This window comes from Nannobrachium achirus (assembly GCF_963921795.1).
Source record: "Nannobrachium achirus genome assembly, chromosome: 22".
In the NCBI taxonomy this organism is placed as follows: domain Eukaryota; kingdom Metazoa; phylum Chordata; class Actinopteri; order Myctophiformes; family Myctophidae; genus Nannobrachium; species Nannobrachium achirus.
Window position 1 is genome coordinate 11,462,217 of NC_137829.1, and position 18,041 is coordinate 11,480,257.

General features: G+C 47.8%; 1 protein-coding gene across 1 annotated transcript; it reads left to right on the forward strand.

The window, feature by feature from the left end:
• Nucleotides 1-1,156: 1,156 nt before the first annotated feature.
• irs2b (insulin receptor substrate 2b) lies at nt 1,157-17,834 on the forward strand. The gene is made up of 2 exons (XM_080752970.1): nt 1,157-4,636; nt 16,039-17,834. The coding sequence occupies exons 1-2, from the start codon at nt 1,297-1,299 to the stop codon at nt 16,041-16,043; spliced, it is 3,345 nt and encodes a 1,114-aa protein (XP_080609096.1). The 5' UTR covers nt 1,157-1,296; the 3' UTR covers nt 16,044-17,834.
• Nucleotides 17,835-18,041: the final 207 nt, after the last annotated feature.

Consider the following 18,041-nt stretch of genomic DNA (forward strand, 5'->3'; position numbering starts at 1 on the left):
TTCATTTGTATTTACACATTAGTTTTTAGGCTCATATGATGAGGCGTATTATAGTAGTCTAATTATAGGCTCTACATTACAGACTACATCATGAATGCTTATGCAGGTTGCACACACGTAGTCGGAAACGCTAGAGGCACTGCTCGGCTGTGTCTGGCTGCAGCTGTGGGAGCTCCATGGGGTTACGCAATAAAATACTGTTGTATGCTGCAAACAGACTCCGATTTGTATCGTAGAAATGTTTACCATTCACACAGTTCACATGTCACGTTTTGATGCACCAGCCTACAAAACAAACGAGGCTGATGGAAGAATAAATTGATAGAATATTATTAAGTTCTTCTGATGGGCGACGCATATGCGTCAGAGAGAGGCGCTCCTCCAACTTGTGACAGCGGCAGTCTCGTGAAGGTGGTTGTTGTTGTTTACCACTGAAGTTGGAAAGAGGAAACAGCCTCCCCTCTTGTGCTAAAGTCACGCTGTTAGTGGATATTTAGCCAGGTTATTCTATTATTATCTTATCTCAAACTGTAGAAATTAAATAGGCAACATCATTATTATTATTAGGCTATTATTATTATTAGTATTATTGTTGTTGTTGTTGTTGTTGTTGTTGTTGTAGTAAGCCTAGTAGGCCTGTTAGCCTAGTAGTAGTAGTAGTAGTAGTAGTAGTAGTAGCAGCCTAGTAATAGGCTAGTAAAGTAGACTTAATAGTAGCAGTCTAATGAGTTTTTGTCTTTGTTTGCCATTGTCAGTTTTAGTTTAACACAAATGTGTGCTCGATTACCTCATATTCATGGTCAATGTCGTATTTGCCTCGCGTAAAACATAATTATCATAGCCTATCTCAATAAATGCTCTATAAATAAAGTTCTAAAAACAGGCAGGCTTGCTTGCTGCTGTGTCTAGTCTACACACAAGTGAGTCGGAAGAGGGCAGAGTGATGGTGGGAGGGCTTTCTCTCTCTCCGTTAACGGGGCCATTTCACTAGCATTCACTCCTTTCCACCAATAAGCCGAATGAGCTCGGCGCGCACCGCCCACACTGTCGGTGTGTGTATTTTTTTCTTTCCCTTCTTTTTGTAACCAAAGCTGGATGTGTAGAACGTCACATGTTGTTTCCCTCCTCACTCCCGGTCACCAGGAGACATGTGTTATTTACTGCTCAACTGCAGGGGAAGACGAACGCACAACCGGCTCAGGGACTAAATGAGCCGCGCGGCGATATACGGACTAAACATTGAGGGGACGAATTAAACTCAAGGAAAGCAACATTTTGTTTGTGACGGGCGATAGAATGGCGAGTCCGCCGAACACGGGAGGACACTTGGTTTCCAGCAATGCGAACATTAACAACAACAACATAAAGAAGTGTGGCTATCTAAAGAAGCAGAAGCATGGACACAAGCGTTTTTTCGTTCTAAAGGAGCCGAGCGAGGGTTTCCCTGCCCGGCTGGAATACTACGAGAGCGAGAAGAAATGGAAAAACAAATCGGCCGCGAAGAGAGTTATTCCTCTGGACTGCTGCCTCAACATCAACAAGAGAGCAGACGCGAAACACAAATACCTCATCGCCCTTTATACCAAGGACGAGTATTTTGCCGTGGCGGCGGAAAACGAGCAGGAGCAGGAGAATTGGTACAGAGTTCTGACGGATTTAATGAGCGAGGGGAAAGTCTACGTCGATGGCTCGGCGTCTAATTCGGCGTCCTCGCTCGTGGGTTTCGACGAGTCGAGCTACGGTATGATCACGCCGGTTGCTGCTGCCTACAAGGAGGTATGGCAGGTGAATCTGAAATCTAAAGGGCTTGGGCAAAGCAGAAATTTAACCGGGGTGTACAGGCTCTGCCTCTCCAGTCGGACGATCAGCTTTGTAAAGCTAAACACGGAGGTCGCCTCCGTCAGTTTACAGCTGATGAATATTCGGAGGTGCGGCCACTCTGACAGCTTTTTCTTCATCGAGGTTGGTCGATCGGCGGCCACGGGTCCCGGGGAGCTTTGGATGCAGGCTGATGATTCTGTGGTGGCACAAAACATCCATGAAACTATTCTAGAGAGCATGAAAGCCATGAAGGAGCTGTCGGAATTCCGTCCGCGCAGCAAGAGCCAGTCATCCGGCACCAACCCTATTTCTGTGCCCACACGGAGGCACCTCAACAATCTGCCCCCCAGTCAGACGGGCTTGCTCCGGCGGTCGCGCACTGATAGCATGGCTGCGACGTCTCCCGTGAGCAAATTTACGTCGTGTCGGATACGCACGGCCAGTGAGGGAGATGGCACTATGACACGCCCCATGTCGGTGAATAGGAGCCCGCTTAGCCCAGGGGTCCACAGGACCCTCTTGACCAGATCTAACACTATAACAGCACGCCCATGCCGGACATTTGAATGTTCATCCCTCCAGCATAGTAAGTCCATGTCCATGCCTGTGTCTCACTCCCCTCCTTTGACCACCCCCAGCCCGGTCAGCCTGTCCTCTTGCCCAGAGAGCAGCGTTCCGCGGCCCTCCAGTTGCAGTGCCTCCTTTTCGGGCTCCCCAAGTGACTTAGGTTTCATTTCGTGTGACGAGTACAGCTCCAGCCCCGCCGAGGCGCGGGACCTCCGGCTACCTCTCACCCTCCGCAGCAACACACCTGAATCTCTAAATGCCGACACCCCCCCCTCTCAAGATGGCAGTGACCTCCATGGCTACATGGTGATGGAACGCCAGAATCAGAATGGCTACCGGCGTTTACCGGAATTGGACAAGGCCTATCGAAAGCGCACATATTCCCTCACCACCCCTCGCCAGCAGAGGGTCCCTTCTCAAGTGTCTTCTGCCTCACTGGATGAGTACACGCTCATGAAGGCCACCTACACCAGCGGAAGCCAGTCTTCTCGCAGGTCACACACAGCCTCCCCAAAAGCGACCTATCCTGAGGATTATGGGGATGTAGAAATTGGCTCTAATTGTCAACAAGGAGACAGTGGCTACATGCCCATGATGCCAGGTGTGACAACCCAGACAGCTGGGTCCAAGTTTGATGCCTACATTGCCTACATGCCCATGAGCCCCATGTGCGTGTCTGCCCCCAAGCAGATCATCAACCCCCGCTCACACCCATCTCCAGCAGGGCCGGGCCCACGCACAGACTCTCCCGGGAGTGTGTCTCTCGAGGACAGCGGATACATGCGCATGTGGTGTGGAGCCAAAATGTCAGTGGAGAGCACTGACGGGAAGCTCACCAATGGAGAGTATTTGAACATGTCCCCTGTAGACCCTCTGGTATCCCTCACACCCCCAGACTGCTTGCTCAACCCTCTGGGAGGAGACGCTCATCCCCAGTCCCATCACAGACAGCCTTACACATACAGCTCTTTGCCTCGCTCTCTCAAAGCCCAGGCTCAGCGCAGTGGGCCAGCAACAGACACTGATCAGTATGTGGTGATGAGTTTACAGCATCAGCGAATAGAGGAAGAGTCAAACTACTGTCCAGTTTCCCCGGGAATGTCTGTGTCTGGCAGCTCACTGTGGTCCCCCAGCACCCCTTCTTCTGCCCCTTCTCCCCTCAGAGTGGAGAAGGGTGCCCTGGTCCATCGGGCTCGGGCAAGTCGGCCCACCCGGCTGGCTCTGGAGTCCCTCAGAACCTTACCGTGCATGAACGAACACCCACTCCCTTCAGAGCCCCGCAGCCCGGGAGAATACATCAATATAGACTTTAGCAACACCACCCGCTACCCGCCCACTTCTGTGGCCACGGAGAGCCCAGACTCCTCGCTGAGCGTGTGCGCTGTGCAGGGGGAGTCACCGCCACTCTCTGACTATGTCAATGTCAGCCCTGGCTCACACCAGCCAGGGGGTCCCCCCTCCACTGGGCTCCTGAACCACACATCGGGGGCACCGGCTCATCCCAGCCAGACAGAACCACAGCAAGACATGCACGGAGTGGGGGAGGGGCTGATGAAAAGCACAGAAGGAGAGGCAAAGGTGATGGCAGAGGAATATCTTCAACAACGGCAGGTGAGCCCCGCATGCTCATCTGGCCCAGTGAAAGACGACTACACAGAGATGACCTTCTGCCCGCCTGCCCCGCTGCCCCCTCTATGCACCACTGACAGCCCCACGGCCTGTGTCCAGAGACTTAGCCTAGAGGCCGACCTCGTGGGCGCTGTACCCCCTGTGCCGGTGGAGTCCTTCCTCCTGGGGGGACCATCGTTGTCTATCCCCGCCGTGGATCCCGACAGAGGGGCCAAGGTGATCCGGGCAGACCCGCAGGGGCGGCGGCGCCACAGCTCAGAGACATTTTCCTCCACCACCACTGTCACGCCTGTGTGCCCGTCTTTTGCCCACGATGCCAAGCGGCACAGCTCTGCCTCAGTGGAGAACGTGTCCCGCCCCGTGCGGAGCTCGGAGGGATCAGATGAGGAATACGGCAGCAGCAGCCCCATGTGCAGAGAGACCTCGGCGGGTTACCAGAATGGACTTAACTACATTGCCTTAAACCTAATGGAGGGAAGCCTAGGAGGATGCAGTTTAGGGGGCTGTGAGGGACTGTTGAGATTCAAGACGCCTTGTGGTTGTAAGGGGGGCATGAATGGCTTTAATGCCAGCCCTTATGCCAGCATGGGCTTCAAGGAGACTGCAACTGCTGTGAAAGGTGAGCCTGGTTAAAAATAAAAATAAAATCTCACACCATTTGCATACACATTCAGATTTTTCATTCATTTGAGGGAGTGCAATTGGGGCTTGCTACAGGGACAGGCTTAATGTATTCTGCAGAGATACCCGTTGCTAAGCAGCTTCAAGCTTTATTTTTTGAAGTAAATTACTATGTATTTCAGAGAAATTCAGAGTCAGAATGTGATTAACATGCTGCTGCAGCGCTACACTGATCGATTTTATACCTATGACTGTTACAGCCTGCAGTGTGTCATGCTGTAGCCGATAACTGTAAACTCAGCGAGTGAATGCAAGTCACTTTTCTGTTCCGTACATTACTGTGCTGGATAGGTTGAGAGATTGTCATTTCCTGTGTTGCCGTTATCACATTATGTATTGATAGTACTCATCACTCATCTTCTAATTAGAAGTGACACTGACAACACTGAGCATAATCATTCTTCCATTGACAGCATTGCATACAGTGTTATGCAACAGTTACGCAAAACATAATGTTATTGCAGTAGGCTCGGTTTTCATATTAAGTGGGAAATAACAGGCATGCTGTATTTTCTTAACGACATCGTAGTGCTTGTGAAATGCTGTACATGTTGATACATTAGCCATGGCAAATGAGGTATAAGGCACATTGCTATTGGGTGTTGGCTGTGATGTTTAGATAGGATTAGTCACTTACTCGTCACACCCATGGTACATCGACAACCTCAAGGCTATAAGCGATGTTGTGAACTATAAATACTAGATCTGTGAATGGTGGTGCTCTGGCCGTGCTGCTCTCTGTGACGCAGTTCTCTTTCCACGTCAGTAGACTACTAAAAAACATCCAAAGTGACACATGCTTTTTCTTTACTGATGCATACAATGCATGCAACTTAAGGGCTTGTTTTTTTCTTTTTTTTTAATTGTTAGGCTAATGATTCAAGAAGTGTTGTTTTTTGGATGATGTGCCAGAGACAACATTAGCTGTTGCGAAATGCTCTTTCATGAAAAGTTGTCTCGATGAGAGGGTGAACTGTGTGCATCAAAACATTACCTTTCACCTGATTCTGTGCTCTGTTGCATCAATGGCTTTTCAGGCAACCCGTAAATGACAGGGATTATTTTACAGGGCGGTGTGTCTCAACAGAGGCATGTCAGAAGTTGCTGTTGTTTGAAAAGAAAATACATTGTATGGGAGATTACCATGAGTCAGTGTTCTTCTGATGGCGAAATCTAAGAGTTTAATTGCCGCTCGTGGGTTTTCACGGCTAAGTTGCCCCCCCACCCCCTTTTGTGTGTTTCTTTTGGCTCTCTTGCTGTGTGAGGGTTTGGTGCAGTCATCGGGTTCCCCAGAAAAACAAGTGAGTCAGTTGTTTATCAGTTGTCAGGTACTGGGTTTCAGGACAGGAATGCAGGCAGTGTGCAAAGGTTGCTGGGAGAGGTGAATGCTCACTTGTTTTCCTAACCTGGTGGGGTGGTGGGGGTGGGTGGCAGCCTGGCAGGGTACTTCTTTCACTACCAGAAACTTTACAAAACACTAGTACTGCACACACGAGTGTACACACACGTGTTGTTTTTTGTTAACACATCTGTGACGTGGACACACCACACCACACCTGTTGTTAACTACCTCTTGTTGGTTCCACCCTTTGGTTTTGTCTGGGCTCTCTCTGTATTGCCGAGGACAAGGTGTATATTTTGTAATTACAATGTTACCAACAGCAGACAGAAGTTTACCATTGGAACCTTTCCACCGGCTACTGAACAGGAGAAGTATGAATACAGCGCAGCGGGAGAGGAGAAATGGATGAGAAAAGGGAGGGATGACGTGTTGTTTTGTTTTTCAGTATCGTGACAAAATAGACCACTGAGTCGCTGGCTTGGAAGGGAGGGACAGAGTGAGGGGGAGGAATGTAGGAGGCGGAGGAAGGGAGAGAGACAGAAAGAAAACAGAGGGAGTGAGAGAAACAGAGAGCTGAGTGTTGCTGCAGTAGGAGTCCGTTGTAGTCAGCTGGGTTATTTAGGTTATTTACGGCATTCCTGGAAAACAAAGCTCAAGTGAAAACAACTAGCCTACTTCCGGAACACCCCGGGCCGATACTGTGCCCTGATCAGGAATGCTGCGCAGCCAATCACGGATGTGCAAAACAAAATACTGACAACTGAGAGGTTTACTAGTGTGTGTGTGTGTGTGTGTGTGTGTGTGTGTGTGTGTGTGTGTGTGTGAGAGAGATAACGATAGAGAGCGAGTCGAGGGTGGGTGTAGTATGTGTGTAGGCCTGTGTTTACTATGAGATGACCGGCTTTTCCACATTCTCTCCTTGGCACTCGGTGAACCATAAGTCGACATTCCACTCACTCCCATTAATTTAGAATGGGTGGAATAGGAATTCAAATTCTCATAATGTAGTTGGCCTCCTAAATTGTGTGTGTGTGTGTGTGTGTGTGTGTGTGTGTGTGTGTGTGTGTGTGTGTGTGTGTGTGTGTGTGTGTGTGTGTGTGTGTGTGTGTGTGTGTGTGTGTGTGTGTGTGTGTGTGTGTGTGTGTGTGTGTGTGTGTGTGTTTGCACAAGTAGGGATCAGGCCAAGAGGATATGCTGCTCCTTTAACAAACACCACGAATGTGGAAGCACACATCCGTTTAGTCAGAGAGTTAGCAGATTATTGGTTCACTGACGCGTCAGCCCGATGGGCTACGCTGTTGTTTGGGTTTGCTGGTCAGACGTGAGAGGGGAGTGGGCAGGCCAGTGGGTGGGGTGGTGGGTTGGGGCCGGGGGGACTGAATGGCCCGCTGTTTAACTTTCAAAGCACGTGCCCTGTCCATGCCGCCCAAAGTCAGTTACTTGACCTTTGAACCAACTGTGTGTGTGTGTGTGTGTGTGTGTGTGTGTGTGTGTGTGTGTGTGTGTGTGTGTGTGTGTGTGTGTGTGTGTGTGTGTGTGTGTGTGTGTGTGTGTGTGTGTGTGTGTGTGTGTGTGTGTGTGTGTGTGTGTGTGTGTGTGTGTGTGTGTCATTAGGGTGCTTGCGTGCAAATGGCGGATGTGCTGCTTGCTATTCCTGTAACTTATCTCTCTTTTACACTTTCTCCTTCCTTTAGCTGTCTCGGTCTTATCTTTAGTCTGCAGTCTCTATGGTATGTGTCTTTCTCTCTGTCACCTCACATGTTCTTGTTTCCCCCACTTTACATTTCTTTAGTTCTTCCTTATCCTCTTTTGACCCCCTGGCACCCCACCCTGACCCCCCGCAGAGTCCGACTGGCTTCTCTCCATTTTCCCTATGTGTTTTCTTCTCATTCATTAAGCCTCTCTCTGAAGTAGTAGCAGTCAGGTGTTTGGGTTCAGACAGGAGAGAGGACTGACTCACTCTCTCCACGTTTTCATTTTGGTGCCCAGACTGACCTCCCCACCCCCACCCCCACCCCCTTCTGTCTCTGTCTCCACACACCTCTGTGTGTGTGTGTGTGTGTGTGTGTGTGTGTGTGTGTGTGTGTGTGTGTGTGTGTGTGTGTGTGTGTGTGTGTGTGTGTGTGTGTGTGTGTGTGTGTGTGGGGGGCCCTCAGCAGATGGTGGGGGTGGGGGGTTGGGGGGGGGGATTGGGTCTTGCACCTGCCCCGCCAAGCAGTGCTCACTGGTTATCTGGCCCTTCAGAGGGGAGTGACAATACGCTAATGACTAGCCACCATCTGCCACAACAACAGGGAGAGAGGCAGTGGGGGGGGGGGGGGGGGGGGGGGGAGATGGACAAGAAGCCAAATACACACTGTTCCAACCCTCTCATCTCTCTAGTATTGGTTTCTGTTTTCCTGAAATGGTGTGATTTGCTGGTGCCGGTGAATTTGAGCCCTGCATACATCCTGCTACCTGTATAGGGAGAACGAGCCGCATTAGCCTAGAACAATGTTTTCTTATTGGGCTTTGAGGACACGTATGAGGTTCCTCCAACAATGCATTTTACAATTAGCTAATTGGCTAACTCATTAGTGCCACTATTGTGTCTTGCCTGTAGAGTCCCTCCCTTATTGCTCTCAGGAACAGTTTTCCAACTGAATTAACAGACTACTAACAACTAATTAACTAGTGCATCCATAGGACAGGATTTACGGCTGAAGTGTGGAAGTGGTTATGAAAGCTGTTCAATCATGAATCTCCAGGGCTGTAATACCTCTATTTGATGACATGGAGAATGTGTCTTCTCCGTCCTCACCTGTCTCGTGCTCCCACCCCCACCTGCTGCTGACTGTCTGATACATAACCCTTTGAGTAAAGTAGGGCGGGATGTTCCAGCGCTAGATAAAAACTCACTCAACCTACTCTAGCCTCCATTTAGCTGGCAGGTAAGGAGGATTACATTCACTTCAGGATTAGACATTGTGTTGAGCTGCTTGCTTTGTTTAGAGTTGGAAGAAGAGTGTGTTTGTGCGTGCGGCGAGTGTCCACGCGGACGCGGGCATGTGTGTGCGCACACACGGGACACGCGTTATGCACACACAACCTTAATGAGCTCACTCTGTGCCTGTTTTCCTGACTTCTCAGGATCATTGCAGTCACAACCTCCGATGCACTGGTTCCCAAACACTGGTTCAGGACCCATTTGTGGTTCGCGGACAGATTTTTATGGGATCCCTTTATTTTGTGTTTCCTACAATTAGTTTTTAATTATTATTATTTCAAAGCATTTTCCATAAACATTCCTAAAAAAAAGCTAAAGTTTTCTTGAATTCATAACAAAACAAAATTCTATGATTCTTTTCCAGTAATTTCATGAAGAAATCGAAGAAATTCCATAAATTAGAACACACATGTTTTAAGAAGTAGTGAAAACAGCTGGTGCCGCGTTGTGAGCTTGTAGATCTGCTTCTTCTTTCGTGTATCATCGTCCTTGATGATTGGGTGGCGACATTTTCTTGTTACTTGCAGATCTGCTGTTTTCACTAGTTTGGGTCCCGGGCAAACGTCTAATTTCTCTTTTGGGTCTCGAGCTAAAAGGTTTGGGAATCACTGCTCCAACGGATTTGGTTCATAACATTGTAACCACCCTGCACTCTTCTCTGGCCCCTCACCTCTTTGGTGGTGTGGCTTCTGTACTGGCCCCAGGCGCTTCACAAGGGAAAACATTCAATCTACTGAGCTGTGTGCACATGTGCCTTGGTAATTACAGAATAGAATTTGGTGTGGGGATCTCTTTAACCACTTAAGCCCTATATTCTGAATTGTCGTACAAGGAATAGTAATAGTCTACAACACCTCGCAATGGGACATGTTTTGAGCTTGTAGGTCTGATATCTTTGCTAAATGTTTGGAAAATGATTGGACATTTTTGAAGATTTTTAATAAGTATCTTTGAAATCTCTCACCAAATAACATTCCCAAAATAGGGACACCAAGTTGAAATTGGATAAGAGATTTTGGTGTGACCAAATGTAATTGGTCATCATGTGCCATGAATTTGTATGAACCCATCAGCATAGCACCACATAGTGGTTGGTGGGCGAGGCAATGTGTGTAGAGAGAGTTAGAATAACTTGATGTGCTGTTATGAATTGATACAATCAGAATTGTAATAGTGATGATAACTATCAGGTCCCCTAGAATCGGCATGTTTAGCCGAGCACGAAACTGGAAAATGTCAGAAGTCATTCACGCAGTTAGACAATGTGCTTTCAGCATGAAAAGCCCTACTGCTGAAAGGGGATTTTGGGGGACTTTCTGTTAAAACATAGCAAAATGTCTTGACAAACTTAGTCTAATGATTTAACCACTTTAACCTGCCGCAGATTGACTATTTTAGCTATTCGTCGTTTGACACAGTATATAGGGGTTAAGTGGTTAACAGCCCATGACCTGGTGTGCGTGCGTGCGTGCGTGCGTGCGTGCGTGCGTGCGTGCGTGCGTGCGTGTGTGCGTGCGTGTGTGCGTGTGTGTGTGTGTGTGTGTGTGTGTGCGCTGTTGTTCAGGATTCAGGAAGTAATGTGAGGGGTCAGAGGTCCCAGAGAGGTAGCTGATGTTTTGCAGCGGCAACAACAGTGCTGCGGACAGGGGCGTCACAGGGGAGGGGAGGGGGGGGATGGGACTGAGTTACTAGGGCCCAAGGTGGAGGGACCTTAAAGGAGTAGTTCACCCCCAAAATGACTTTTTTTCTATTGATTACTCATGCCATGGAGACTAGAGTTCAATAATATTTTTTGTTTTTTGTCACATTCTTAAGACAAAAATTTGATTAGAGTAAATTTTCCCCCATTGATTCCGGATGGTGACCCGTTTCGAAACGGGTCACCATCCGGAATCAATGGGGGAGAATTTATTGTTATCACATTTTTGTCTTAGGAATGCGACAAAAACCCAAAAATATTATTGAACTCTAGTCTCCATGGCATGAGTAATCAATAGAAAAAAAGTCATTTTGGGGGTGAACTACTCCTTTAATTATTTTATACTTTAGAAAAATAGCAGACATACAAGCTCACAGCGCTGGCGCGAGCTTGTAGATCTGCTATTTTTGAAAAATCGTGAAAATGTGTGCAAATCTTTGAATATATGTATTTTTTAAGCGAACATTTGTAACTCAAATCTGGGGGGTCCCTGGAACTAAATGTTTTGAGATGGGGGTTTGTGGCCACATACATATCATTTTGGGGGTCATTCACGTTAAAAAGTTTGAGCACCACTGACATAGAAACAGGTTTAAAAAAAAAAAAGGAAAAACTTAGAAGGACTTTTTCACGATTTTTCAAAAATAGCAATAGTGATGTGAGCTATTTTTCAATAGTTAAAGCGCAAAAGAATGCGTTCCCAGTCTAAATGGGTTAAACCCCCTCCCCCTATGAAGAACATTCATGGGGGGGCCCGCAGTGAATCCTTGTACCCAGGGCCCAGAATTTGGTGTGACACCCCTGGCAACAACAGTGCTGTAGGTCAGGGAGGAGCCCAGACAACAAGAATGTAAACAGAAGTGTTCTGTGCCCTCTGCTGCTGCTGCCTGCTTTCCTGACATTGAAAAACAAAACACATCTCATAATATCCATGCTATAGTCCGTTTGCCCACGTGCGAAAACGCTCCCTGCACACACAGAATAAAACCTCTAAACTCAAGAGAGTCGAGCGTGAGACTTATACATTGTTTTGCGACGGTATCGACGTGAACCAAAAATATATTTTTTTAACACGACACTGTCGTAGGACAAAGTAATACATATAAATCAGGCTTTAATACTCTCTGAGTTCGATTAGGATGGGAGGATTTTTCGGTGTCGGACAACACAATGAGCTGTGGCGATTGGGGAGGTGATTGGGGGGCAGAGGAACTTGCTGCTGCTTCCCACTTAAAGACTTACGTATACGGTCTTGTCTGCCCTCCGCTGAGCGCCAACAGCTGGCGACAGACATAGGGACACGTTGAACCTGCCTCTCAAGCACTCGGACAGTACTTCTACCTACTAAATGCATGTATGTGTGTGTGTGTGTGTGTGTGTGTGTGTGTGTGTGTGTGTGTGTGTGTGTGTGTGTGTGTGTGTGTGTGTGTGTGTGAGTGTGAGTGTGTATGTGTGTGTCCCGAGCATGAGTGAGAGCAGGGCTAAATTTAGCCTGTGAGAACTAAATAAATAATGAAAGAAGCCAGGGTGTGCTTGGGGACAGGACAGGGGCGCCCGATGATGTGCCACGGGGGGGGGGGGGGGGGGGGGGCTGGGTACGGGCCAATGGGTTCAAACCCTGGCCCTCCGCCCCCCCTTCTCTTGCACCCACTCTCCAATCAGCATATGTTAGATTAGGTGTGTGTGTGTGTGTGTGTGTGTGTGTGTGTGTGTGTGTGTGTGTGTGTGTGTGTGTGTGTGTGTGTGTGTGTGTGTGTGTGTGTGTGTGTGTGTGTGGCTGAAAGTATCAGCTGAGTCTCCACTTCAAGCAAAGCTTCCTGGTACACCAGGTTGCATGCATGCACGTGTGCGCGCACGTGTGTGTGTGTGTGTGTCAACCTGTGCTATTTAGTGAAGTGATTCAACTTTGTTTCCCGGCAGCTATCACTGATTCTCACCCATGTGTCTGCATCTACAGGCATCTGACTGGCTCAGAACAGCACGGACACACACACGCACGCACACACGCACGCAAACACACACGCACACACGTGCGCACACACATGCAAACACGCACGCACGCACGCACGCACGCACACACACTCATCGTTATGGGCGGCTGGTCCCATGATCTCACCACATTCCCGTTCCTCTCTGTCAGGTTGATTCTGTTACTCTGGTTTTCCACCACCACCCCCTCTGTTTGTGTCTCTCTGTCTCTGTCTATCTATCTGTCTGTCTGTCTGTCTGTCTGTCTGTCTGTCTGTCTGTCTGTCTGTCTGTCTGTCTGTCTGTCTGTCTGTCTGTCTGTCTGTCTGTCTGTCTGTCTGTCTGTCTGTCTGTCTGTCTCTCATTGAGGAGACAGACCCCTTTCCCAGCTCGCCCAGTCAGTGATGTCCTTTTGTTGCAACAACTGCTCCCACATTTTGGGTGTCGACATCCCTGGACTTCTATAGAACTGGGTCAGCCCGTTTGATGTGATGTGATTAGCAGGCTAATGAAGACGCCAACCTGTGTGTGTGTGTGTGTGTGTGTGTGTGTGTGTGTGTGTGTGTGTGTGTGTGTGTGTGTGTGTGTGTGTGTGTGTGTGTGTGTGTGTGTGTGTGTGTGTGTGTGTGTGTGTGTGTGTGTGTGTGTGTGTGTGTGTGTGTGGGTGGGTGGGTGTGCCGGTTAGTAGAATTGACTTCATCCCCTCCCCAAACTGACCTGTCAAGGTCTTTTTGTTTACATTTGCAAATTCTCAAGAGCGATTCTCAAGGAGGAATACTGTATACTATTCTCCTTTTTGATTTTGATGCTCAATCGTGTGTGTGTGTGTGTTTTGGAACTATGGGTTGTATAGAGAAAGGGAGAACAGACATATGTGCGTGTGTGTGTGTGCGTGTGCGTGTGCGTCTGTGAGCCTGTGTGTGTGTGACGAGGACCCTGAATCGAGGGTTTGTTTAAGAGAATGACGATCCACATCCCGCTCGGTGAAAACGTCTCTTGTTCTGGGGCCGAGGAAAGGAGAGGCGAGAGGGGAAGAAAGGCTCAGCCACCGAGAGGCAGCGCGTGTTAGCTGAGACTTCCGCTGCCGTTCGAGGGCTGCATGCAAATGAAACCTCACAAACAAGCACACAGGGCCAAGGGTCAGCACAGCTTTCCACCCAGACTCTATCTCAACGCTGGGTTCATGTGAGGGCTCCAGGACAGGAATGGGACCATATGAACATTTCATATCATGATTATTATTAAAAGAAATCGTGGGGCGCCCGCTGGCCTGGTGGTCAAGGCGCATACCACATACTAGGCTATGATGCCTGCTGGCGTCACCGGTTCGATTCCCGAACCGGACGACCTTTGCCACATGTCATTCCCCATCTCTCTCCTCATTTCCTGTCAGTCTACTGTCCTATCCAATAAAGGCATAAAAAGCCCCCAAAAAAATCTTTAAAAAAAAAAAGAAATCGCGATTTACGATATTATCACAATAATCAAAATCCGTTATCCTGGGGTGGAACATTTGCCAAAAGATAGCAGATCTACAAGCTCACAACACGTCGCAATAAAAGACATTTGAAAGAGAGTGGGAAAAAAAGACTGTATCAAGTACGTATATTATAAGTACCTTTTACCAATTATAGAGGGTTTAAGTGGTACCGGATATGCAGCTCGGCAAATAAAAGGTGAATTGATCCCAGTGCATGACGGAGGACGATATCACAATATATTAAATCTCCACAATATGATTATCGTGAGTGTTTTTTATCACGATAAACGATAAACGATAATACCGCGTATCGTCCCATCCCTACTCGAGGATACACTGCGTCTGCCATTGTGTGTGTCGGGGCTGTCATGATTATGACATTTTATATGACGATTAATTGTCACTCAAATCATTGCCATTAACGACTTGAATTGTGTGTGTGTGTGTGTGTGTGTAAAACCCCTGAGTGAAAACGGGAATTTAGTCTAAACCACACGCAACGTTCCAGTGCTTCTCATACGACAGGGGTCACAGGCTGAAAATCCGCGATGCCTTGTGAGCTTGTAGGTCAGATATTTTTGAGCGGTGGTCACACCGTCTCCATAGCGTGGCCGTGTGTGTATGTGTGTCTGTCTGTATGTAGCCTCTGGTGTAGCCTGAGTACCCTGGGTGACCAGAGAGGTGCTGTTGAGTCTAGTCTGCCCTGAGCATCATCTGCAATACCAGTGGCGGCCTGAGTGACATGCATGGATGGATGGATGGATGGCGCTCTCTCTCTCGCACGCAAACAAGCACCCCCCCATATTATTATTATTTTTATTATTAATATTTTTTTAATATGTTTTTAAATATTCTTTTAATATGTTTTATTATTATTATTACCCATATATATATATATTTTTGTTTTGCTGTTGCGCAGCTTCCACGACCACCGCTCAGTTAACACGGGTGTGATTTTTTTGTCACCGGACAGCATATAGTGTCGCTATACATCGGTTTGAAAGCGGTTTCGTCTCAGAGCAAAACCTTGTTATGAACGAGGCTTTAAAGCTGCAATCCATGAAACGTATGTCCTTCCCAGACAGGATTCGAGCGCATTTCTACCAGTGAGCTAAGACAGAAAGCACATTTGAGCTTGTCGCTTGTCGTTTTGAGCTTCAGTCAGTACTAGTAGTACTATTAAAGCTCTGTTTTCACAGAGTTTAGTCAACTACTAGTTTTCCTAACCAAAGGGCTACATTTCTCAATAGCAGTGCAAGGAGACCACCTCCTGAATGTATGTGTGTGTGCGTGCACGTGTGCGCGTGCGTGTGTGTGTTGTTGTTACCGTCTCTGCTGTCATTGGAGACTGCACTCCGTCAGCTGCATAGTGCTAAATGCCAGTCTGTTTTTCCCCTGCAGTGAAAGCACCTGCCACTTCAGTGTCCACCAGCTGAGAAACACACACACACACACACACACACACACACACACACACACACACACACACACACACACACACACACACACACACACACACACACACACACAGAGACAGGGTCCTTTGCAGAAGAGCACTTATTCCTTACTTGGTAACAGAGTGGGGGGTACACCATTTGACCTTACCCTCCCCCTGACACCCATACCTACGTAATAAATCTCTCTCTCTCTCTCTCTCTCTCTCTCTCTCTCTCTCTCTCTCACACTCACACTCACACTCACACTCACACTCACACTCACACACACACACACACACACACACACACATTTGAAAGGAGGAAAAGGATGAGGAGAACGTTTGATCGTGTTCGATCCTAATTCGTGTTTCCATGTTTTCCATGGGATCACATGACTAACGTGGGCACTCCTGTTCTTCTCTCTTCCAGACTGAAGGCTGAACGTCTCTCTCAGAGGGATGGCGCGGCTGCAGCCTTAGTGACGAGGTTGCCCCGGCCGACAGCTGGACCATGTGCTGCGGCAGACGACCTTTGACCTCAGCCCCCCACCCCCTCCTCCAGGGGTCACAGGGACTGCCATCGCCATGGCAACACGGACACTTGACCCTTCCCCCAAATCTTCCCTCCCTTTTTTCGTCCTCGGCACCCAAACATTCAGGCACCGCCGCCGCCGCCGCCACTGCTGCTGTATCAGACGACTTAACGAGAACACAGACTCTTAACCACGTAGAGAACTATTTATCTGTGTATCTAAGGCCTACAAAAATTATATATTTCAACAATGTTATTATTATTATTATTATATTATTGTTATCATTCTTACACTTTCCATTGGTTTTCGTTTGGCTTTTTTAGCTGACAGGGCCAGTAAAACCCTCACCTTAAAACCTGTGAACCAAACCTGGGTGAAGACGCGTTACACAACCTTCACAGTCACACACATGAACACACACACACACGCACACATGCGCACAGTTTCCATACATATGGATTACATATATATTTATTTATTTACTGTGTATGTGTGAAACTTGTGAAATGTGTGTGTGTGTGTGTGTGTGTGTGTGGGTGTGTGCGCACACGTGTGTGTGAATATGTACCACAGATTGTACTGCAAAAAGAGGAGGCATTTATGAACTTAAACATAACAACCCACGTTAACAAATTGCTTACAAAATAAGATAAAAAACCCTACCTCAAAGCAAAAAACCAGGTTAATACCCATTTATGCCGCAGAAATATATATGAAATGATCTATTTATTTTCAGAGGTGAATGTTTTTTGTAAACCACCAATCCAAAGCCTTACTCAAGCCATCAGCTCCTTGGCTGATGGAGCGTTTTTGTTTAGTTTGGACCTACGAACACGCAGTATATCAAAGACATAACCGATCGTCATGCATAGAGACCGAATGTTTTGCCAGAGCAGTAGGAGAGAGATGTCCTCTCTGAGATTACGTTCCTACTGTTCACACCCTACATTTATGACAGAGTATGTACTAGAGATCCAGAGTAATATATTTATTGTTATCGCTGAGGTGTGAATGACATGTACTGATTCATTACACACAAAGAAGAATGGCGGTACGAGCGCCGACGAGGGGTACTTGACATTGCATCATGCATGCATGCATACACTCATGTATACGCAAACACAGCAGTGTGTGTTGCCCCCCCCGCCCCCCCCACCCCCCAAAACCCAACCTGACCACTCACACAAAGCCTTGGCATTTTATACACTTTACCTTTTGAGCTATCCACTATCCATGCCCCGCCCCCCCCCCCCCTCCCCAATATACACATGCTGCTGGGAAAGACATCACCCTCAGTGCAGGGACCGCAACATGGCCAACAGAATGTCTGTTAACCTTATTTCAACAGTGACTAGAGAGCACAGGATCTCTCGTTTCGACGTTTCTCTCACCCAGTTGCCTCAGCAATGCTCTTGTCAGGAGAGCCAGTTGGCTGGCAAACCCGGCGCTGAGAATTATATACCCGTTATATCACGGTGTGTCTGGTTATTCAATGAGCCTTTCCGACAGCTTGACCGCTGGCGCTCTCAGCCGAGAGCGAGCTCGGCGGTACACATCGGGAGCTAACACGCGGTCTTGCACTTACAAACTTCCTAGATTGTAACACAAGACACTTTTGAATGTAGTATATCGTCGTTGTTGGGTGGAAACCTTGTATGTCCAAAACAGTTAGTTTTGTATTTATAATTTTAAAGATAGCCCATCTACAAGCACACAACGCCTCGCACCACGAGGCGTTGTGTGCTTGTAGATCTGCTGTTTTCACTACTTTTGTGCGACGGCCTTGTATGATGAAGCAGGGCTTTACTTTACGAAAGAACGTACAAATTTGAAACTTGGAGATACGAGGTTTCCGCTCGAAAAAAACGATATGCTGTGCTCTGAGGTTGAGAGCACGCAA